General features: G+C 40.1%; 1 protein-coding gene across 1 annotated transcript in view; it reads left to right on the top strand.

The window, feature by feature from the left end:
• UVSSA (UV stimulated scaffold protein A) overlaps positions 1-20,839 on the top strand; it is a 58,941-nt gene extending 38,102 nt beyond the window's left edge. Inside the window, exons 8-13 of the mRNA XM_075499579.1 lie at positions 438-615; positions 1,884-2,036; positions 6,990-7,173; positions 8,022-8,133; positions 13,314-13,497; positions 17,595-20,839. Coding sequence (XP_075355694.1) covers positions 438-615; positions 1,884-2,036; positions 6,990-7,173; positions 8,022-8,133; positions 13,314-13,497; positions 17,595-17,688 — 905 coding nt within the window. The 3' untranslated portion in view covers positions 17,689-20,839. The remainder of the gene's footprint in view (positions 1-437; positions 616-1,883; positions 2,037-6,989; positions 7,174-8,021; positions 8,134-13,313; positions 13,498-17,594) is intronic.
• The last annotated feature ends 4,585 nt before the right edge of the window (positions 20,840-25,424 follow it).

Genomic DNA, 25,424 nt, shown 5'->3' on the forward strand with positions numbered 1-25,424 from the left:
GGGACTCTAGGTGTTAAACAGTAGTGCCAATAGTTCCTTTATTCTATTTTACCTTGATATAACCTTGAGTACAGAAATGACATACCAGCAAGTGGATGTGACACTAGAAACTTATATACAAAAAGCAGTATTGCAGTTTAGGCAGATGTATTGTTAAAATCGTTCTTTCCAAGGTGAAATAACATCATTCTGTGTTGTCACACCATGTCGTACAAATTTAAAAGTTGGTTTGCTGTAGTTAGTTACTTAGTATGTTTCTGTTCCAAAATAAGAAAAATTTCACAGGCACAAATATCGCTCTGTCTTTGAGTGGGATTGATGTCTAATACAAACTGAAAGCAGTTTGTAGTAATCAGCATCCTGAGCTATTTGGCCCTGCTGTGAAGCGTTGAGGGTGGGAGAAGCAAATCACTCCTAAACATCAAGGTTTTTTGCAGGGCTAGAACCCCAGTCACTTCCAAAAGCACCGGTGGGGAAGACAGCAATAGGACCAGCTCCGCTGAGCTCCCGTGCCCAGCTGAAAGGGAATGAAGACGAACTTGATCCAACCTGTGCAGCTGCCACACTGAAACTTATTAGAGACAAACTACCGAAGTTACCACCTCCACGTGCCAGGTTATCTTTGTTTCAATTCTTGTAGAAACCCCTTGCTCTTATTTGTATTTATTAGTCACGAAAGCACACAGAAAAGTGCTCATCAACTAGGCAAGCTGCTAAGGCTGTCTTGGTTTCATTTTGAAGTTACAATTCTTCTACTGAGATGTACATTCACTGCTTAATATTGGGGATTCTGTTAGTGATTGCACCAGGCTCTTAAGGAATCTTTTAGTACTCGGTTTAGGTTTTATTTGGTGTAAATGGCCTCTATGAAAAAATAAAACATTTCCTTCTCTCCTAACAAAAAAAACCCATCCCCATTTATTGGAGTAACTAAACAGAATGTATCTTAATACTAAATTAGAAAGTTGTTTCAACCATCTCTTGGTTCCTAGTGACTTACACCGGAAGTCCTGCCTGGAGGCGTGTTTTACTGGTTCCAAAGACATATTTGTTGTCAGTCCTATTCAAAGCTTGGTGAAACTCCAGCCTTGTCTAGCATTTATCTGTGATTTGGGGATAAGACTGGAGTAATCTACTTAGTAGCATTTTCCTGAAAAGACACTACTGCATTGGCCAGGAAAGCCCCCAAAACGTAGCAAACTGGAATGTAATCTCAGAAAGAGAAAGGGGTTGGCTTCATTAGAACTATTTGGAGTTTGGAGTATTCAGGTGTACGTTTTTAATCTTTAAAAAGTTAAGTCACCTTACTCACCTAAAAGTCAGAAAGGTGACTAAGACCATTTGCAGCTCTACCAGTGAATAGTCAAGGTCTCCACAGTAGTACTTCTGGTTTTTGAGGACTAATTCTGTAGTGGTGTTGCACAATGAGTATTATAAGTCTGCAAGATGGAATTTTGTCAACAAAACCAAAGACTTAGCAATCTATGTGACTGCCATACAAACATGGGCATGAGTTTACAGAAGCAAGATCTTTCTAAAAAAATGGTTTGCCACATCAGTAGCTCTTGTTACAGTATAGCGTGTGTGATCCACTACTGCCGCCGTTAGATCTCTAGGCTTCTACACCCATGGTATAATACATTTTATCTAGCTTTAGCTGAATGTGCAGTTAAGCTTCGTGGTGCAGTGTGCTCTACTTAGAGTGTATGGTGTTATGATCTGTATCCTTTAAAAAAAAGAAAAGAAAAGGGCAACCCTGTAAAGGTGGTTGTAGTCCTAGATCTAAGATAATATTAGCGTTGGTGTGAAAATCTAATGAAAAAAGAGAAAAAGTTATTGTGATTGTTGCTGTTCTGTATTGACTTTTCATCAACTTTCTCCAGTGACTCTGCAACTACTGAGCCAGCAGCTTTGGAAGAGCCTGACAGTAAGAGAAGAAAACTGGAAGAAGAAAGGGCTAAAGCTCCCCTCATGCCTTTTGGATTAGATCTTCACTACTGGGGACAGGATCAGCCAAGTGCTGGGAAGATTCTCAAGTAATGCTCTTTTTCTTTTAAGACAAATTAAACAAATATATAGATTTACTTGTCCTCAGAGGTCATGCAGTGGAGTGACTGCTGTTTCTTTTAATAATTACTTTCCTTCTTTCCCTTGTGCTGTAGGACCCATAAACAAAGTCAGAAATTCTACCTTAAAATGTTATTTGTTTTGAGAAGACGTGATACTAATTAAATATCCTTTGATGCTTCAAAGCACATTTTTTCTGCTCTTTCATGTTTGTGTATTATTTGCAGTATGGCATCACTTACTCCAATTTAAATTGGTACCTCATTATGCAAACTGCTGTGCAAGTGCATGCTAGACGGTCCCTCTGCTGGGGACTTTACAGTCTAAATAAACAGCAGACAAGGTAGGAGAAAGACTGGGGAAGGTGTCAGGGGTATTCTTCCTGACCTTCCAGAGTGGTAATGGAGGAAATTGATACGCTTGTTCAGTCACACAAGAAATAGGTGGCAGTTACAGGATTTTAATTTGGATATCTCACTTCCCATTCTTGTCTGGGAAGGTTCTGTGTTTCTTGGCCATGAAGCATTGCTGGCTTGGGGAAGGCTTTAGCAGTGCCGGGGAGAACAGATTGTAGGTATACATCAGAACTTGTTTCTAGCAGTCAGTTTTTAAACCCCCATTTTAGCATTAGTATTTTTATATGAAAGTTGGGATGCAAAGTCCTCCCTCTATGTATAAATTTCATTTAAGTTCACCAGAACTTTAGTAGTGTGTACCATACCTGGCTTGGAAAAGGCATAAACCATTGACTGGCTGGGTTGCAAATCAAACGCATATATTCTCAGCAGTATTACTTGAACTTAGTTTGTGTTCTTATCAAAACAAACAACAAACCCAACCCATGATCACAGTGTGAAGACAGTGTCTGCAGAAAAAACAAGAGGAAAGTGTTGCCCCTGTACCTGATTGCATAAAATGCTGAATATGTTTTAAATTGTTGAAAGCCAGTGAAATTTGATACATAATAGTGCTTTAACACCGTCACTCCGAGCTTTGGATTCTGTCTGGTGTGGTGTAAGCTCTTCAAAGCCTATAAAATGGTTAAGATTTTCAGCAGGGCTTTAAGAAGCATTTGTCTGTGATAATGCCAAAAAGGTAGTAAGGCTTTATTTTACATTGCAAATGAGTTATTCAAGTCATAAGTGAAATCAGAAGCATATTTCACTGCCTGTCTGCCTTGTGCTGTACTGTTTTATTTTTATGCTTTCCAATAAAATAAAGGGCACACTTCTGAACCTTATAGTTTATAACTACAGATATGCCAATCTAACTAAAGATAATTTAAGTAACTCTGCACACACAATGCCATTGAACGCTGGATATAAAATATATTTATTGAAAAATTAAGGTAGTCATTGACCAACTCCTTTAACTTTTCTATATGCACACATACTGTCTCTATAAGATGCCTAGGGAAAAAAAGCAAACCCAAAAACCAGACAACACGTATGGAATGTGTATGGAATTTGAATTTTTAAAATCTTTCCCCTTCACCTATTTAACACTATGCTTACTTAATTACAGCATTTACAATAAATTAAGATTTTGATAGTGAGAATGTAGCTACCAGGTAGATGACTTTCTAAAGAAGTTTTGTTTAGCTGGTAAATGGTGAACCGTCACCTTCTCTAGAAGGTGATAGTAACTGTGGGCTTTACAAAAAGTTTGGGCTGAACCATTTTCCCCACTTCTGCCTTCACTCAACTCATTAAGCTAGTTTAAGAACTCTTAAAATGAGTTTATAAAGCTGTAGTAGTACTTTTTTTTGGGGGGGTTGGTGTATACTGCACAGTATTGTACTGTGTAGAGACTGCTGTGCCATCTTAACCAGCTATTTTGGATAGCATGGGCCTTCCAAGCTCATCTACCCTCCTCCTTGAATTAAATTAGCTTACTCTTAGGATCAGGCTGGTGCAGCACTTTTTATGACTGTGACTAGGATATTTGAATTAGCTCATTTAGCGCTTGCTCCAGGATCTCTATGCATCATTCTGATTTTAGAATTTATATTTACTCAAGCTTTTGATAAGCTTCCCACCATCTTAGGAACGAAGTGGATATAAATTTGTTGAAAGAGTGCAACATTTATCCAGGAGCTGGACTTTCTTTTAGATTTCAGTTAACCATTACTTGTCTTTTATTCCTCCTAATGTATAGCCATGTAATTTCCATGAAAGACTCTGTTATTTGTCTAGATCAGTAACAGTCTTTCAATGAGTGTGAGGTGTTGATCTTCTAGTTGATTATCTGTTCCCCTTTAGATCCCTCTTACAAAAAGGTTTTACTTGTCACATGCATCATTTTTTCAAACAAAGATCTCATGTTCTGCCTTTTTAAAGCATAACTTAAATTACAACAGGAGGAAATCAGAAAACTTTGGGATTTAGCACTGTTTTGTTCTTCTCTCACCTGCTTGTAAGTCATGCTGGGGGAAGATAATTTATATGCTTGTAGTAAACAATAATATTTATTAATCTCTGTGCAGAACTCAGGCTATTTTAAGTCTGGTTCCCAAATACTGATCAATGGTATATAGAGTAAAACACAATTTTCATTTCCTTGAGATTTGTTCAATGCAGATTTTTTGGGGGGGAAGTCAAAATATTAAATAGAACTTTTTCCTAATTAGAAAGGCTGGTATGCACAACTGTTAAATGCTTCTTCATTCTCATGTAACTGTAATTTGATAATTTAGAAGGGGAGGGGAGTTCAGACCACCAAAGGACATCAGAATTTACTAAAAAGATTCTGGAAGACTACTTTGCACACAGAAATCCTGCATGGTGTCTATTTAGGAATGCTTTCTCCTCCTTGTGCCTGTAAGTTTAGTAACACAGAGTTAGCAGTCAGTCTTTTTTTCAGGGTTGTATTAAAACTAAGCAAATAAGAAAATTATTTAATTCTTTCATTTACTGTCTATTGTACAGTCTTGCCACATAATTCTGAAGCTGAAATACTGTACCATTCAAACGTTTGACTAAAGTCATACTGGTATATTACAAAGATTCTTAGAGCTGTTTTGTTTAGGCTATAGTTTGCAGAACTGTGTGATTGAAAACTCTTTTTCTAAATGAAAAATTGTGGAAACATATTACTATGTTTAATGTTGAACTAGCCTCCACTATAACTCTTTTGCCTTTATTCCCTAATTTACCAGAAGAAAGTTATTTGTACTTTATGGCAGGTTAGAATTTTTCTGGCGCTAGCGAGGTATATTCGATGAAGAAATTATTGGATAGCTTGAATCTCTCTAACAAGGATTTTACTTGTAATTTATAACATTTTTCTGATGATTTGGCAAATCATAGAATGGCTTCAAAAATTCCTTAATCCCTTTTTTAATGTAGTTCTAATCTCTTTACATAGTTTTAAATGGTCAACTATTGCAGTAAAACCAGCAGCTATGTATGTTATAGGTTGCTAAGGTCAGATAGTTTCCTCCACTATTTTTTTTCCTTGTCATCTGCTGAAAACTTACTTAGATAAAATTCATCAGAACTCTTCAGGCCCACTAAAGTAATTCTTTAAGCATTGGCTTATGTGCTTTGCTGAATTGAGATCGTTGTGGTTAGTGAAGCCAGTGTTGATGTATATATGGCTCTGCAGTCTACAGCAGGCAAAGTCTCAGAAGTAGGAATGACACCCAAGGATATTAATGAGTGAAGGGAATTGGATATGGATAGAGAAAATCCTCTCAAATCAGTCTGGGACCGATTGGGTGGAAGAGCTATGTGGAAGAAAGGGATTGTAAAGTGTCCTTTATGAATTTTAAGTCATTATCAAGACATCTGCCATCTAGATATCTCCGTTTTGCTTAAAATAATAAGCAGCAGACATGCAGGCTGGAATTTTTTTTTGCTTAGTTTAGCTGTATTTTTTCTCTTTAACTTCATATTTCCTTAAATTTGGGATGGGATTGTTGTTGTTTAACTTCCGATGTCTTAAAGTTAGATATCTAAGCTTAAGCTGGTCACCTTAATTTATTTTCATGATTAGGAGAAACATTTACCATCAGAGGGACAGTCATTGTGTCCTAAGATTAGCATCTAAAATGAGTCGGGTAATTTCTCTCTGGGGTTGCCTGCTTCTCGTTATAGACTATTGGCAGCCTAGGGTGGCTAAAATGAAATTATATTAATACTGTTGAGAAAATTTGAAAATACCACACCACTCAAGGGTCCTTGCTCCCCTTCTCTCCCACTCCCCACATCCACTGGCATGGTACTAATCTTCTTTACACCAGATTAACAAAGAGTATATTTGCCTATATGTGTCTGTAAATACAGGTAAGATCTCTAATTTTAAAATAGGTTTTCCATGGATTAGCTGCATTTCCTAGAGGAACACCCCGTAAGTTTCTCAGACTTATGGACACTGTATAGGAGAACCTAGAATAAATAATCTCTATAAGGCTCAGCTGATCGTCTGCTCTCTTCCTTGGTCCAAGTATATTGCAACATACTGATTTCAGCTTCTGCTTCTCTGCTGCTACAGGCGTACAGCTAACAGGAATAAGATCAGACAAGTTAAGATCAAACTGTTTCCTTCCTGGTCTATTTTCTGTGTTTAATCATAGAAGTACTTTGTTATGAAGAAAGTTAACTACAGAATTACAAAGTTATTCGCTGAAACTGGATATTAGATAACTGACTCTGAATGTCAGATCGCGAACTAGAGCTGAGACTTGTAATAGGTTAGCAGGTTAAACAAGAACTCAATGCTAGGCAGGCTTTGGTGATATTTTAAAAACATCTTCATAATATAGGAGTCATAAGAAAGAATGGTAGATTCCTAGCTTTTCTAATTCACTAGTAAAGCTTCCCTTCCTTTCACATGTAAGTTGACCACGGGATGATACTGGCATCTCTATGTGCTTTCTTACAACTTTGTCCGTGAATAATTTTCATTTGTTGTTTTCCCAGATTTGCTTCTGAGCATCGATTTTGGGCACCCAGTGAAGTAGAGGAAGAGGTGGAAAACAAAGAAATAACTGAAATGTTAAAAACTAGATACATAACATTTGCTGGCAAGTTTGAACCAGTGAAACATAAATGTCGAGCACCAATGCCTGATGGAAGTCTGTGTGAAAGACAAGATCGGATTAAGGTGGGCACCAAGTAACATAACTTCCAGGATACATGCTACGTGGAGAAGATCTCGTTAAAACATGTCCATAAAAGTTTATTTCACATTGTAAATATAGCTCAAACCAGTGAAAGAAAATTGTATCTGGAGAAGTTTGCTGTTGATATGGGCTTCATATGAGAAGCATCCTTTCTGTAAGGAAGCTGTAAACATTTAAAGAACTCTCAAATATTTTTGGCAATCATCTGTATTGTATTTATTACTGTGATGTTTGAGTACCTGACAGTGAAACAGAGACAGTTGTTTGCCAAAAAGTTTTCCTCATTTAGAGGCATATTTGATATTAAGTGTTTTTAGAAATGTGGGTGTTTGAGGGCAAAGAGCTTTTATTTACAAATTAGGTTTTATGAAAGCTAAATCCCACACTGCCTCAAATTATGAGCCCTGTTGAGCAGAAATACTTTGCTTAAATAGTTTGTTCTAATATCCCTGTTCTTCCTGTATTACCTGAGATTGAAGGATCTGAATACACTAAAATAGTTTAAATGGGATTGTTACAGGACAGGGATATGGCATAAACAACAAAATACAGTGCAGCATTGGTGCCTTGGTTTCAGACTTGACAGGATGTGCTGCCTGGCCTCTTGAAACTGGATATTCATATCACAAAGAGCTTCCTTCTTTCAGATTCTGAATATATTAAACACGTGATGTTTATGGGATCCTGATGCCTTCTAAGGGGGACTGGGGATCAAGTGTAAAGTTTTGTTGCTTGATTCCAGTGTCTGGTTTTAAGCTATGTTGAATAACATGTAGCATTTTCTTTTAATTCAGAAGTTTTGAGATTTTATTTCCTTTTCTTTCTGAAGTGCCCTTTCCACGGAAAGATAATTCCTCGGGATGAGTCTGGGATTCCCGTTAATGCAGAGGACAGAGCCAGAGAAGAAAAGATGCGGTTTGAGAAGCAAGCGGCTCAGCCAGGTTCGTGCCTGCATAGCATCTTAAAAAAATTTAGACAGAGGTGGGAGATAAGCTTTAAATGTAAGCGTATTATCTTTATTGTATATGTGTTTGTAACTATATCTTGTAGATATTGTAAATATTGTATACAATATATATACAATCTGTACAATAATTGTATAGATTGTATCTATATATTTATATATTGCATCTACAATATTTTGTATCTCTTGTATCTCTCTATATAGTATATATTGTATCTACAATCTATTGTAGATACATTGTATCTGTATATTGTATGTATTGTATCTATATATAGATACAAGTTGGACAACAATCTCAGTATACAGTTGGACAACAAATGAGGCAGGCTCTATGAAGGAAGAGAGCCAATTCTTGTGTTGCTAAAGGCACAGGTTCAGATCCACAGAACTGGATCATATTTCTCTTTTGCTCCTAACCCCATTCTCTCATTTAAATTCCTGTTGATTTTAATTTGCATATCATTTGCACAGATTCTTGCTTACGTGGTAAATATGGATGCATGTGTACACAGAATAAGGGTAACATCGTGTTTGTTCTTTATTTCCAATATTTATCATAATGTTCCTAATGCTTCTCAGACAGACAAATTATAGCCTTTATCTTAAGGAACATGTTTATTAAGGACAATTAAACCTATTCCCTGGAAAATGCTCAACAGTAACTGTTCTCATGCTTCTGAAAATAAGTTGTCTAATCTTGCTGGTCCCTAACAGTTGTGATTTACGTAATGTAATGATAATATTATTAGGATCACTGTGTTACCAGGAATATTGGCAGAGTGGTTTTTTTCTCACAATGCAGGAACTCGTTTTTCCTATATCTGTTCATATCTATCATGGTCTGTATTTCCCATATCTACTCATTTACCATTTGTGTTCTAGAAGGAGAATTCTTGTCCTTGTTGTCCTGTGCATCTGTGCAGCATCACTAGAAAATACTCTGAACCAGGGAAGCCCTCACCTCGAGCTTTACTTTATTGGCATTATAGCTAGTCTGGATGTTCTAATAGGCATGATGTTTGTGATGGGCTTGAGGAAGGGAGCAAGCAGACCTGTGAAGTTTAATCGTTTACAGTTTGCTGTGCAATACTCTGGATTTTGTTTTTAAACAATGGGGATGGGCAACAAAACTAATGGCCTTCTTGCATCCTGGCTGCTGCTTTCAGGTGTGGAATGCTCTGGAGGGAAGGCTCGTCCTTCCCCAAGATATTTGGGCATTTTTAGCCAGGATAAAGCTCTGGACTGCTAAGTGAGGAATGCAGGCAATAAGAAAGACAGCAAGCAATGAATACACAGGCAGGAAGACTTCTAAGGGGAATAAGAGACTTTTTTGCAGTAGTACAACTAAGCCTTGTTAGTGATGGACAGAAGGTAGATTTTCATAGAGCACCACGGGGACTGCAACCAGAAAGCTACTGGAAGTTGATGGACTGCAAAGCAAGATGGGAGAGAAGGATCTATCCAGCAAAGACGTCATGTATAATTGGAGGGGACAGATCTGTTTTCAAAGCTTTTATTTAATCTGTCTTCCTCCAGCAGGTCTTAGTTTTCTCGGGTTTAAGCTATTTATTCTAGGTGAATAGTCTGCATTCTAATTAAACTTCCCCATAGGCTTTATCATTTTGCTATCTTGTACTATACTCCCTTTAAGGAGTTAGTTCTTTCTTACGCTCTGGCTCAGTATTTCACCAGTTTCACAGTCATATATATTATTAATGAGGCTACTGAATGTTCCACAAAACCCCTTCAGAGCAGAAAGAACAGTTGTTGATCTGTTATCCAAAAAGGTCTATGTCAAATGAATGTGCATTTAAACATACAGCTGACCCACCCAGTTTCCTTTAATACATATTTGGCCATCTTTGACTGTGCTTGGCAATTACCAGCACCACGTGAATGCAGCAGTTACTGAACACCTTCTGCTGTGTACCTGTGTCAAGAAGTGCTACGGTTGTAGGCACTTTCCGTCCTTGTCCAGGTGGAATGAAGTGCTCTAAACTGACATCCAGCCAACAGCATTGGCACAGTTGGACTGTCACAGCGAAACCAGGCCAGGGGTGTGGGTGTTGTGCTAAAAAGGAAAGTTCCCAACTTAGTTATGGCAAACTAAAACTAGCAAATTAAACTAGTAGGTGTTCTTGAGGGACTAGTTTCAAATTAGAAACTAATACTCTGGTATAAAAATCACTTGCACTGAAAGATATTGATTTTTTTTTTTTTCTGTGAAATTGCCATTGCTGGAGGCTAGACATAATATTTATTTTTATTACAGTGTCAGCTCGGTGTTGTTAGAGGCTTCTCACCTCTGGCCCACAAGGATGTGTATGTTAGTCCCAAACCAGTGTTGACATTGCTGTGCTGCATTATCAAGTGCCGTTGTTAAGCTGAGATGTCATACAAAGGTCCATCCCGGCTGTCTGGGGACATACTGAACAAGCTATGGCACGTAATTTATTGGACAAAACCTTACAGGTTTCTGAAGCCATATGTATACCAGATGTCACTAAATACTTTTGCCCACTGCTTTTTGTTTGTTTCTCTTTTCCCGTGCCTCAGTATTTTTATGTTTGGTTTATAATATTTCCATTAACCTTTTAAAGGGTCTTTTGTTTGGTTGGTTTGGGTTTGTGATTGCAAGGGGGGGTGTTGTTTGGTTGTTTGCAGTGAAGTTGTTTTTTTGCAAGGGACTTGAAACCAGTCTGAGCAGTGCTGCTGTGGAAAATGTAGAAGCAGAGACCCACTCTGTACAGTAAGTGCTTTGGTCTCATGATTGACAACATCATTTGCTAATGATGACAGTTTGAAAAATGCCAAACATTAAAATTTGGGGATCAGCTGAGTGGTTAAATTGCACCAAAATTCTTCCTACATCTTTTTCCTATTGGGTGGTAGGTTTATTTTCATCCTTGTGTGGTTGAAGGGGAAAACAATTACGTAAAAGTAATACAGCTCGTGTGATAATGACTATGTTTTGACAACACTGTCACTGTTGTTGTGGAGCATTTTTTCACTTAGCATAAAATTTTAAACTCTAGCTAATGTCCACAAAATGGTGCTTTGGGCTCTTTGGTCCTGAAATAATGAATCAGGTGGGATTACGCTGACCTGCTAATCTGCAGTGTTCATCCTTTTCCAATAGTTCGCACACAGGAGCAAATTAAGTGCCTATTTTTTGTGTCAACCCTGAAGAGTATCTGGTTTTTCAGCCCTTAGTGACTTGTTAACAAACAGGTATCAGGACAGGCTGGTGAAGGCAGGCCGCTGGCCAGTCAGATGTGAAATAGCATCTCTTTACTAACTACAGTATTGATTCCCGCCTACCCTTGCAAACTGTGTAATTTTCTTTTCCCTGCTGCTAAACTCAGTAACAATGTATGAAGAGCTTTAGGGGCCCATCAATGCTCAAAAAGGCTGCTCTTCCCTGGCATTCTATTGATTTTTCTCAAAGGCTTTTAAATTGCTCCTTCATTTTACTCAAATGCTCATTTCATCTCTACTGGATGCCGGCATTTTTTCGTTGTGTTTAAACAATTGCTCCATTCACTGGGTTCCTAAACTGTGACGCCTTCTTATTACTGGGAGATAAACTGTTTAGACAGTTTTCCTTAATCTTGGATTAATCGTTCCTGTATCTGAATTGTGCTGTTCTGTATTCCTTCACTTAAAAAAAAAAAAATAGTCTGTGAGGTCTTATGATCTATCAAGTATATGTGTTCTATTTTCTCCCTCTATACTTCTCCTGCTCAGTTCTTGCACAGCTTCATTTTCCTCATGCTTTTTGATGGGTTGGATTTTAATCAGTCCTTGCTTTCACATATCGTAGTAGGTTAGATCTAACCTTTCCTTGGAAAATTGCTCTGGTATTCCTAAACACCATGTTCTAAGGTGGGGACATTGCCTCTGACCTTTGTGAAATGTTATTGCCAGTATTTGTCACACTCAGCGACCATCTTGGTATATAAGTGAAATTGTATAGTCGTTCAGGACTGTTTATTTTTCTGTATCTGCATCAATGTTAAATAAAGGTAGTAGACATTTGGTGTTACAATTTCTGCAGGCAAGAAAGGCTGAATGACATATGGGAAACTATATGACAAATGACTGGCAATTACTGGTTGTTAAAATACAGAATTCTGACATTTATACTGAGTTTGGACCATGTTACTCTTTGAAGTGCTTGTTACATTTTTCTAACCCATATGCTCAAAATCTTTATAATGCAATGCCATTTTTCTAAATTTCCACTTGAAGATATCCATCCTCTAGCCACATTTTCACTTTCTATTTCGTACTATGTTACCTTGTTCTGACAGGCAAGACTAAGGCACTAAAGGTGAAAAACCACTGCTTCCTGAAAGAGTTTACAGTCAAAATTGTTCATGCTTTTTCCCATGGTAGCACCTACAATCAGAATCCATTTACAGTGTATGGTTGGATTCTGAAGCATTAAGGTTTTGATAAAATTGTAAACCAAGTTTTTGATGAGCTAAATTAACTCTTGTGCTATTGTCAAGAGGAGAAACTTGATTTAGATAATTAAACTGAGGAATGTGGGATACTTAAAAAGTAGTATCTTTTCCAGATGCAAAACTGGGCTCATGGCAACAGGGTCATGTTGTCTTATTCAAGAATGCCATTTAGGTGTCAGATACCAGTTCGTGTTTTGAAGCAAATATGATTCTTTGCAGAAAAGTTATAATGTTGTCACCCCCACTCTGCTCAAAAGTTGACATATTCAATTTTTTTAGGTTTATTTTTAAGCTTATTCAGAATTTGCTTCTGGAGATAAGTTCCTCAGCTACATTGTTGGTATTTTGTTCAATTTCTAAATAATAATCACTGTGTTTATGTCACTCCTCCTACATGGAATAGTTTCCTTGGAATTTTGCTACTGTGCTACTGTGAAAACTTAAATCTTCCTACAGAATGAGTTTGTCTACAGCAGCTAATAATAGATACTAATCCCAGCCTGGCAGGGCTTTCTCATCAAGATCTGTCGTTTTGGCTAATTGCTTTATCCTCCTCTTCCTTTGTGTATGCAACTTACAGCACAGTGACTCTGCCCTCGCCTAGCGGTGACAAGAACCCGTACCTTAGGAGACTGCAAATTCTACCTGGGTTTGGAGTTTCAAAATGCATGCTTTTTCTTTTAAACAGAGTGGCGAGATCCGGAATTCATGAGAGAAGTTGAAGCAGCTACAGGAATGGATCTTGGTTCCTCTAAAAATAATGGAAAAGGAGGGAAAAAGAAAGGGAAGAAGAAAAAATATCCAAATCTGACTGACCTGAAGCAGCAGGCTAATACTTCTCGTTCCCGGCTTGAGAAGAAAGTCTTCAATAAGTAAGATGCTTACGTTCCCTAAAGCCTGTTAAATTGCTGTTTCCCTTTGTTTTAACAGTACTTTCTGTTTCTACATTAATGTGCACTTACTAAACAACTTTCTTCGCTAACTACAGAGCAAGAATGCCTTCCATATCTCTGGAGGGTAAAGAGTAGCAGATACTGATGACCAGGGTTATTTCCTTGAGAATGATTTTCAGCTAATTTACAAAACTTCCCTATGAAAGATTTGTTTTTCATCCTTCTCAGGTTTTTTTTACTCCTTTAATTGCTGTAGTGACTTCTTTGGACAATCCTTTATTAATCAGATGAATGCTACTTTATGTGTGCAAATAGTACTGGATCTGGAAAGAAGATGATGTGTTCAGAGTGACACAACTTACAGCATCAGACACACTGTAGTAGTGTAGATGGAGTGAAAATGAAGTTTTTCCTTTTGAAAGCCTAAGATGGGCTGCCGTGAGCAGATCTTCAATTAATAAAAGGATCTGTCAAAACCCCTTGGCTTTTGACATGTAGCAGTGTCTTGGTGGTTGCCCTCAAGCCTCTGATGTATGCTCAGAGACCTTCCCAAACTTTTAACTGCTGCCTGGGCTTCCTGTGTATTTTCTCTCACTCTTGGGTATACTAAATAGCTAGCTGGGCCTGATGCAGTGCCTTCCAGTCCACTGTGTACACACAGTGATCCCTTCCTGTGTATTATTCAGTGACACACTGCCATTGCATTTTTTTCCTCCTTTACTGAGAATGTGTTCAACTGATTAAGAAAAATATTTGGATCCTTGTGTTATGGTCTTTGTTCGCTTAACACCTGCCATCTTTTGTAAATATCAAGGGCTGGAACCTACTGCAGGTCTCTTTTCAGTGTAAGAGTTTGGAGATGATTATTCCCTGTACCAGAGACATGTGGACACAGTATTCTTCCCATGATGGTGCTGTTTCTATACGTCTCCCTTTCCTCCCAGCACATGTGCAAACAGTAGCTTTTGGCCTACATTTAGCTGGAGAGGAGGCTGTTTGGATGGTGTTGGGATTTAGACATTTCAAACAAAGGTGTGTCCATGACTTATGTAGACATATGTGAGTTAACTTTAAAGCAGGCATGCTAGCTCAGATAGAAGTGGGAGCCTACCAACCCACCAAGCTGAATGGGTTTTAGAACGTATAGTAGCTTCGTATGTCCACTCTGTTATGCCGTTTCTGATATCTAGTCTTGGTTAAATGTGGCTGCAACATAAATTTGCCCAAGCATGCTCTGGTCTTTATCAAATGGGAAGCAACTGCAGCTATTTAGAGTTTCACATGTCAAAAATGAAATAGTCAAAGAAAAGTGAAAAGTCTAAAGCTGTCAAATCAAAAAAGCAAAATTATTATTATAATGCTATAATATATTAAAACTATATTATAATTATTATATAGTATTATAACCCATCAATGCTGGGTTATTCCTTAAACATAACTGGATGAATTGAACAGCATCGAAGGCACAATATTTGTTTAAAATATATTTTCCCTTTTCTGATGGAATGGTTATAATAACAAAGCCAAATCAACATTGCTTTTAGTTACAGAAATAGCACGTTTTCTGTGAAATTCTCATGTTACCTGATCTTAGTTAAAAGTCAGAGACATACAGTTCTAATGATCAGAATTTCATATCAGTTTTAACAAAATAAATTTAAAAAGCTGGTTTTGGTTTACCATGGTTTGCGCTAATGATTTTGAGTGTGTGTTAGTGCCAGGCATAGGGAATCAAACCTGTCATGTTTTAATAGGTTTCATGCTTTGCAGCACTAAACAAGATGATAACCTTGGCTCCTTATAACAACCCCAAATTACTTGAAATGTATAGGTGATAAACCCAGGCTCTAGTCTGCCAATAAAGTTAAGTGAAATTGCACACAGATCATCAAAGTGGGATCTCATTTCATTTACAGTATCGCACAATCCAGTGGTGCTAATGTAAAACCTACATGACATGAAGGTGTCAAGGCCACTCTGCGCTGCTAAAGGCTCACTTTTCTCCTACCAATTAGGCAATATTTGAAGTGCAAAACCATGACCACGTTTTCCTTACTCTAGTAACTTTATGGGCAGAATTTTGTTAAAAGTATACCTCTTCCAAGGTGTTTTTTCAGAATGTTAGTTTTCACTACAGTTGCTGCCGAGAGAGTCTTTAATCCCACCATTTAGAAGAGTTATTAAGAAGTATCCTCTGTTTTCAGATATTTCAAAATGGCTTTTGAAATGAAGCCATTACAGAGAGCAGTTAGCTATAACGGAAGTCAGCTTGCCTCTTGGAGATAACCACAGGAGCAGAGCTGGAATAGTGTGTAGGGCCTGATCCTGAAAAAGGCTGGTGCACACTACCAGGTGGATGTCTTGTCTTCATTTTACTGCACAGCCTGCAGCATCCTCAGAATTGATAAAGGCAAACTGTGATAACGTAGAGTCTAACAGCACCAGACTTGAAACCATCCATTTTGTGTGATGGAACTTCCTGACTGCATTTCTGATGTAGAAATCAAAGGAGACATCAATCAGTGCCGTGTTCTTAAATGGGACATAGTCCCTGAAACCAAGCCCTTAGCTGGTATACCTCCTACGTTGGCAGAGCGTCCAGCTCTTTACAGAGATGTGTTAGGAGATAACTTCTTACAGAAGCAGGGTGACATCTGAATGCACCGGCAAATATCAGCCTCAGATTTCTGAGCTTTTGTGCTAGAGGCACTTAAAGTAATCAGTAAAAGTGGGAAGTCTAGAATCCAGTGAAGAACCAAATTCCTAGGCAAGATGCACTCAGCTGTGCACAACAGCTACCATAAGTTTCTGGAGGGGGGCAGATGTACGCAACAGAGCATTCTCTTGACTTCTGCTACTGCCTTTCTTCTGCTTTCTTACCCCTCTGGAATCATGAACCCGTTTCTCTGCCATACCAGTTAAAGGATATATAGGCCTGCTCTTTCTATGCCTTTTATGAGAATCTCCTGCTCCTATTCATGCTGTCTAGGCAGCATTTTCCTTACCCTCACAATCTCAGCTGTGTGATCTTCACTCAGAAGTTTGTGGAAGGAAGAAAAATGCAGTTGTCTTCACTCACCCAGTTCAAAAGCATAGCAGTCACTCACAAAAGAGGAGAAATCTCTGGGCACCATCTTTACTGGGAGGAAACAGTGGCAGCAAATAAAGAGCAGCAACATGAGGGCAAGCCCTCATCAGATTTAGGAGCACCAGAAAGCTTAAGAGCTCCAAAGTTCATTCCTTTATTTCCTTTTTGAATCTGAAGAACACTCCAGAGCCTTCTTCAAGCACAGCAGGCAGAGGGCATGAATGCTTGCCCATCATGAGGTAGCAGAGATCCCATTCCACTTTATGTAAGAATAAGATACTGGACATACTGTCCTGACTGTGCTAAACTCTAAGCGCTTAGCTGTTCTGCAGCAGTAATTTATCCCTCTGCATACAGATACATGACAGTCTCTGGTGTCTCCCTAAACTAGTGTTGTTGTGCTTGTGGATTAAATAGTTACTGCTCAGGAATGGGGATGCTGCTGATGTGAGCAAAAGAGAGTTTTACTTTGCCCACAGCGATGAAATGGGGTTTTAGGAACCTGTGAAAGGAAAGTTGCTAAATGAGTTATAGTTACATGAATTGAACAGCAAGCCCTTCCCTGACAAAAACATTCTAGATTCTGCAGGTTGGATTTTGTAAGGGTTTCTGAGTGTGAGTTTTTTAGATCCTGTTAGAAGCTTTTAGTTATTTTTTCCGCAAGAGCAGTTAGGTGCTTTTGAAAACCCAACTCGGTATGTGTGACTATCAGGAATAATGCTAGGAGGGTGGAATGCACAGCCATTAAACTGAAAGACTTTAATTTGTTTACTCCTGTTAATAAAATCATTGCTTAATTAAACTATTTGTATTACTGCAGCTAATTTTGTTAACAAGACAAATTTGTTCAGCCTCATCAGTGCAGTGTTCAGAAGCCTGGTAGTGATTAATCATAGTTCATTTTTTCCCCCAACATTCATAAACATTCTCTGAGATTGTGTAGAATTAACATAACTGGTTTTATTTTTTTTGTTTGTTTCTCTTTCAGAGGTGCTATGAAACGTGTGGTGAAAGCAATGAACCAAGTGGACCAAAGAAAGCACGAAAAGTTTGCCAACCAGTTTAACTATGCACTGAATTAAATTGTTAATCTTCTTTGCCCTTCATTTTATTACAAGAGTGCAACTGCACAAAACCTTTATCACCGATCTTCGTATTTACACTAAAATACTGTGCTAGGTGCATTTTTACTGGGGTAATTTTTTAAATTGTTTTCGACTTTAACTTATTCGATAATGAGCATTAATTTTGGCAAAGATGTGGTGGTATAGAATGGAATGCATTTAACCAGTTGATAATTATTTGAAATGTACATGAAATAGAGCATGTTTTATGACTTGTACATATTCTGGGTAAAATGTTCAGGGTTTGGGGTTTTTTTCCTTCCTAAGGGACTCCTGTAATTTATACCTCCTTTGCCAACATGTGTGTTGTAATTTGCCTTCATTTTCATGCCTTCAGAAAAAAGATGTCTTAGAAACAGTTAGATTTCTACCAGAGATGGCAACGCACAGAGTATTTGCTCGGCCTACTATTCTAGAAAGTGTACCACATCAAGCAGCACAGTGGCTCCTGCAGTACCTCTAAAGACACCTCTTGTGTACCCACTAAAAAAAAAATCCAAATCAACTGATGCCTTCAGATAGTGAATAGAGTAGAGTTTGATTTCTGCAAACCGAAATCCAGGAACTAATTCAAAATTGGTAGCTGTGGTGGTGGAGAAGCTGAAATGACAAAGGTCATCCTGGTCTGCTTCTTGTCTTCCCAAGATGGTATCCCAGTATCATTCAGAACTACAAATGGAAAGCATGTTGTGAAAGTTTGTAGAGATACTCAGAATGTGCTGAAGTTTAACTGATACCAAAAAACTCGAGTACAAAGTGAAAGTATGAGGTTTTAAAAATCATTTGAGTGGCATACTCTACTAGTGAACTGCCTGGCTTCAATCAGTTAAAATTACATCAGTCTCGAGCTTCAGAGTGCATCTAAGGATCCAGATATAAACACAAGCATCTGGACTCTTCTAACTCCAGAGAGTTAACAGATGTATTGAGATCAAGCAGCTGGATCCAGTGTGGTTTGTTGTTATTGGTTGAGTACTTAACCAGATCTCCCAAACCTGCTTTGCTGGCTATAGTCATTTTTTAAGCAGAGTGAACGGAACATTGACCACTTGCGCTCTTACAAGGTTTCATATAGCTTTGGGTGAAGGAAATCCAGAGTATCAAGGAGGATAGTGTTTGAAAATCAATTTCAAGGTGAACTGCAGAAGTCTTCAATAAAATACAGAATACAAATTAGAATGAATTCTGTACAGCACTGGCTTAGTCACTCACCTGTTGGAGGTGTTTCCTCATGGATCAAGAGACTATAAGAATTAAACAAGGAGAAAATTTAAACTCCTCAGTGTAGCTTCTGACCACCTCAGACAAAAGCTAACGTACAGTTCTGCCAAATACTTTTGCACAAATACTCTGCAGAAGTACTGCTTAGAAAGCAATTAATGCTGACTCTTGATAGTTTACCTTGCAAGAGCTCTGCAGTTTGGAAGACATTTTCCTCTTCAACACAGATATTTAGAAGATGTACTTCTAAACTACCAGAAATAAAATAATAAATAGCCAACTGAAAGCAAGAATTTAAGAAGATTATCTACTGCACTGGAAAGCAAAGCCACTTCCACTATCAGTCTAGCCAACGTGGCAGTGAAGGCTTCAGGTGAAAATGTAGACAAGGACAAACCAAGTTCATCACCAGGTCAGTTGAATCAACTGCTAAACTGATTTTATTTCCTATTAAGGATGAAGACACAAAAAAACACAAACAAAACCAACAACAAAACCCCGCACATTTGGATGTAATATAGATCACTGGATGCTGGGATCCCAGAACAGTCTAAATGTGAAACTGTTGGATATTAGAGAGTAACATTCAAAGAGCCATAAAGGTCATTGTGCCACTATTCCAGAGATTCTTGAGCCTGCACAGACTGAAGGTGTTCATTTATAAGACATGTTTTCTCTCCTCCCTGTAAAAAGAGTGGGGAATTTATATTGTGCAGTGGCACTTAAGCCCTTCTTTGCTGTGGATATCAGATGTCAGCACTAGAAAATTTCCAGCAAACAGTAGGTGCACTTTACCCCATGGAGTTCCCATTTTGGGCCTTTAATAAAATAAAAAAAAAAGCCCAAAGACCAAGATTGGAAAGGGAAATGGTAGAAAGTGTGAGAAAAAAAGTGTACTTAGGAAGTTATGCTCCATTATGATACTACTCAGTCACATCAGTTCTAGAATTATCAGCTGAAACTTCCTATCTGGACCCGAGTGTCTGATCCACCAGTTAAACCTGATCCTATCGTGTGATCTGTATGCTCTCCCCCTTTCTTTATTGAAAATACACATACACACAAAAAGGTGTTTTTCTAGACTGCCTCTTTCATGCAGAAAGAGAATTTGCAGAATTAAGCTTTCCCAGCGAGTGACACGGAACTGGCTAACTCAGGTGCAGGTGCATGGACTTTGGGCGAGGCTAGTGATGACCTTTTTCTTTTTTTTTCTGGTTTTATTGCAAGAACTTTCCTTGTGGGGAATATGCCCAGTTGGATATGAATTTTTTTCTTCCTCTTTCTGCCTTGAAGCAAGAAAGACCATTGACTCTTCATAGGAGAATGTGTTAAACACACATTCTCTGTAGCACTGCCTTTATGCTAGCCTGGCCTCTTACCAGCATGCATCTTCCCCTCATCCAGTGTTTGAGAAACCCATGCTTCCCTTCCCATGTTAATTATTGCCTCATTTAATCAAGTGATTTCTCTACAAGGGCAACTCAGCATATATACACACAACAGATCTTGAATTTTGCCACTTAAGCATTCTCATTAGACCTCGTCAGACATAATTCAGAGGACTTGGGGAGCTTTTCCTTTTCCTGGGTTTATATCTGCAGCTCTGCTGGAGGAAAATTTTTAAAAAGGCATCTATCTCCAGAGATCCAGCGTACCTGCATTAAATAGAAATCCTTTTAAGTTCAAAATAAATTGATCTACTTTTTAGACACATCACACCTCTTTGTGCATCACTTTACTTACAGCAACTTACAAATTTGAGGTCTCTGAGCTCACCAGCTCTTCAAACATCTTAGTTGCTGAACTATCTGTGTGACATTTCTACTGGAACTTTTCTATTCCTGTCCTCAGGGCTTCTGGGGAAAAAAAAAAAATACAAGTGTCATTCACGTAAAATCTGCTGTGTGGTTTTGTCTTTATAACTCACTCAAATGCCTTTGCAATTGTACTGTAACATACTTTTACTTACTGGGGATACTGCGTATGATTTCCAGGTACCTAAACACCTTGGATGATTTGGCCCTTAGGGTGTTGTTAAGGTGAGTAGTTGTAATACAGGTTGAATATTCTGTGTCTCTAAAAGGACACAGTAACTCTGAGCTGAAGTGGGCTGTGCTGATACGTCTAACTCATCCTTTTATAACTAAGTGCTGTTTCAGTGGTAAAACAAGAACTGAAAGCAAAGACTTCTCCATGGTTATTCTTACCTGAGCACGTGGTTGCATTGGGGATGTAAAAGCCTGGGAGGAAAAGACTATAGCATGTATGAATTTAGTGCTGTTTAAGGTTGGAATGAAGGGTCTGGCCCTCAAATACAAAGCACTTAGTGACATAAATGAGCTTGGTATGGAGTTTGTGAGCAGGGCTTCTGAATAAAAACAACCCTTCAGCACATCCCTTCTGAAGTTACTGAGGCAGGATGATGGGTCCATACTCGTCTTTTGCATGATACCTTGCGATTGTTTTCTCTAAACTTACTTGAGGCTTGGCTTTAGCAATCCAGGTCTGGCTGAAGATTGCTGTTAGAAAACTGTAATCCTTAAAAGCTCTTAGAAATGATGTTTAAAAGATTTATTTGGGGTTTTTTTTGGGGGAGGGGGTTGGAAGCAAGACAAAGACACAGGATTTGTGAGTGGTTCTGCATGGACAATGGATCATGCCATGTCAAACAGTTTGCAGGTTGGGGAGGGCATCCGTGAGTTCAAAGTGGACATTATTGAAAAAAAAAAAAGGAAAATTTCTTTTGTGGAAAGCAGAAAATAAACCTGTTCCACTTAAAGTGGCTGCGGAAAGGGACAATAAGGATGTTCCTAATTATAAGGAGCTACTAGCCAGAAGCAAGAAGAAGTACTGAATCTCAGGAAGCCAGCAAGCAAAGACTCAATTCAGCATGTATCGCAGTGGTTTAGCAGAGATAGCCATCTGGTGGTCCCTAACGCTCATGCAAATACCTGGCTGTTCGTGCCACTGTGGTTGCAGCCCAGCCAGTGCTATTAAACACATTAATGGTTTTAATCATGGAGGTGATGTAAATGCATCTGTAGGTCATGCATCAGAAAAGGTAAGGGCATCTGGATGTTACAGCAGTACTTAAGCAATGAAAATTGGTCATTTAAAACCATGCCTTTGGAAATGATACTACCATATAGGAAAACTTCATGCCTTTACAGTGTAGTCTGACCATGGATAGTAGCAAAGAGGCATAGAAAGGGACCTTCTGCACACTGGCCCAAGAAAGGTCTTGGTGCCTAAGTCCAAAACTGCAGCCCAAGACATGCCTAAGTTTCCCAGGCCCCTAAGGGTCTGTACGTGCCGTGAGCTGCAATGGCCTTCCCTAGACCAGAGTTCTTGCTTAAGCCTAATGAAACCCAGGGAAAGAATTGCATGAGCACTTGAGAAGGCTTGATCTGGCATGTGTTTTCACACCTTGCCTAAAGCCCCCCAAACACATATCTTTAACAAAAATCACTGGTTTTAAATAGGCAGTGGCAATCATAGCGCACATAATAGCTATAATGCTGGAGCACACGTTCAGGCAAGGTGGAGTTCTGGGTCCCTTCTCAGCCTAAGAGGTGACAGTCCTATGTCCTGACTCGGGAGACAGCCCAAGCCAGAGGTGACTTAAACACAAGGGAGCTGGAAGGAGACAGTTTGCATCACATGTTCTCCTGTGGGAACTGAAACTGAGCCACAATGGAGCTAAAAATGCTTCATGTAGGAGACTAGACAGAAGGCAAAAAAGAGCCTTCCAGATTACAGCCCCCAGACTGGGGCGAGGGAGGGCTGCACCTGGGTCCTCATTCCCTAGACACCTACCATTAAAAACACCACTGAGTTTCATGGATTCAGGAAAGAGCTCCCTTATAGCAATTGTCACCAGCTAGCAGATCAGCCCTTGGGGCCTCTTGGACACCAAAGGCTGAGAGAAGGGTGTTATTCTGATAACTACTGGAGAGCAATTTCTCCCTATGTCTGTTTTGGGATGCACTGGTGTCGTGGTTTAACTCCAGCTGGCAACTAGGCACCACGCAGCCGCTTGCTCACTCCCCCCTGGTAGGATGGGGGAGAGAATCAGAAGAGTAAAAGTGAGAAAACTCGTGGGTTGAGATAAAGACAGTTTAATAGGGAAAGTAAAAGCCGCGCACGCAAGCAAAGCAAAACAAGGAATTCATTCACTCCTTCCCATGGGCAGGCAGGTGTTCAGCCATCTCCAGCAAAGCAGGGCTCCATCACGTGTACGGTTACTTGGGAAGACAAGCACCATCGCTCCGAACGTCCCCCCTTTCCTTCTTCCCCAGCTTTATATACTGAGCATGACATCATATGGTATGGAATAGCCCTTTGGTCAGTTGGGGTCAGCTGTCCCAGCCGTGTCCCCTCCCAGCTTCTTGTGCCCCCCCAGCCTCCTCGCTGGTGGGGTGGGGTGAGGAGCAGAAAAGGCCTTGACTGTGTGTAAGCACTGCTCAGCAGTAACTAAAACATCCCTGTGTTATCAACACTGTTTCCAGCAGGAATCCAAAGCATAGCCCCATACCAGCTACTGTGAAGAAAATTAACTCTATCCCAGCCAAAACCAGCACAACTGGGGCAGCGATGGTTAAATAAAACCAAAACAATTAACAGCATCCTGCTCCTGGGTGAAAATAACACTTGAATTTGCATCTGAAAACATGAAAGGGAGTTCTGCCCCAAGCGGTGCCCAAAGAAAACTCCACAGTGCTGGGCATGCAGAGTGAGGTCAAGTCCATAGCAAGGTGAGAAAGAAAAACCAGGGTAGAGACTCTGGGTGTCAGGGAGAGGTGAGCCAGGAGCAGAGGGTGAAAGCAGGAAGGGACAGTGGCCTTCCTGACAAGGGGCACCATCCCACAGCACCCAAACAAGAAAACCAAGTTCGGCGATAGTCACAGAGCCAGCCACCAGTCAGAAAGTCCACCGAGATAAAAGGCAGGTCTGGAGCCAAGTGTTAAAGAAGCAGCCGCTGCCCGAGCACTCAGACACCATGCAGGGGGTGGCACGCACACCACCCGAGGTTTTAACTTCTAGGACCGGAGAGCCTTCGCAGCGGCAGCTCCCCTGAGCTGACGGGTGCCCCTTTTCGACTCCTCGCTCACACACACACTCGCTCTCGGGCACCTTCTCTCCCCTCTGGCTCGGCCCTAGGTTTCCCAAAGCAGAGTCTCCAATACGACGTACGCCAGATGAATTTATCGGTACAGCAGTGAAAACAGCTCGAGCTGGGTGCCCCAGAGAGGGACCCAGAACAAAGAAATCCCTGGGTAATTCTACCCTTACAATCTAAATTGCCCTCCCCTCAGGAGACAGTTTGGACCAATAGTAGTGTTTGGGTCTGGGGTTTTCCCATTCTTCTTTGGGCCCTTTCCTTGTCTCTAGGCGGCCGATTCTTCTCTTATCTCTAAGATTGCAGCTTCTGCTAAGGTTGAAGCCTCCTTACCTTTCTGGTTTGCACTGGTTTCGGGGACCTTCCTTCATGTGGCCAGGTAAAAGTTCGGTGCACGATTGGTGGATCTAGGTGAAAGTTCTTGTGGCCTAAGACTTCAGCAAGCCTTGATACTAATGCTAAAGTGACTACTACAACACAAGTCGGCAAGGAAAGATGAGGGTGAGGGTCAGTAAGGTACGAGCCAAGCACAGCACCCATCCCACCCCGCAGCGCAGGCGAGGGACTCCACCTACATGCGGTTCCCCTGCAACCGGCTGGAGGGTGCAGGGTGGAGACCCCAGTCAGGTCTCGCACAGCTTAGCTGGTTTCATGGCAGTCTGACCCAAGGTGGTGCAGCTGTGCCGTATCAGCGCAGGCCTTGAACACCTGCCAGGGTGTGGGATGAGGATAGAGGAGGATTACAGAGAAAGATGGGGAAAGAGCGGTAAGAGAAATTAGAGCCTGTTGGTACGTACAGAGCCCTAGGAGCATCCCTCTCAAATGGATGTGTTGATGGTCCTTTCTATTACAAAATCCTCTACAGAATTTGAAGGACTTAAGAAAGGGTGGGAAGCCCCAACAGAGGCTAAGGCCTCAGAGCAGCAGCCTAGATCAAGACCAGTCTGGACCCTCCCCATCCAGCAGCACTGGTGATCCCTTCAGCTGGGAGAGACGCTAAAGATCCCAAAACTTAGCACAGCCCCTGGAAAATACATGCGGATGAGAGCTGGCTCTGCCTGGCAGCTGGACAAACTGTGACCCGTGGGACAAAGTTATTGCCCTTCCAGCGGCGGGAGTCGGATGCTGCCCCTGAAGGAAAAGAAGGGGAGAGAGCTATTAATTACTCATGTTTCTGAGTTGATGTTTCCCTCCTCTTCTTCTCCTTCAAAGCTGATCGAGTGGAGGAAGAAACTAATTCATGTCCTGGTTGAGCCTTTCCTATTAGCTAGGTCTGGGTAGTACAGAGCCTAAATGTAGTACCAGCTCAGGAGAGCGGTGCGGAGCCAGCTCTGCCGTGTTGGGAGGAGGGCAT

The sequence above is a fragment of the Mycteria americana genome, chromosome 4, assembly GCF_035582795.1.
Source record: "Mycteria americana isolate JAX WOST 10 ecotype Jacksonville Zoo and Gardens chromosome 4, USCA_MyAme_1.0, whole genome shotgun sequence".
NCBI lineage: Eukaryota > Metazoa > Chordata > Aves > Ciconiiformes > Ciconiidae > Mycteria > Mycteria americana.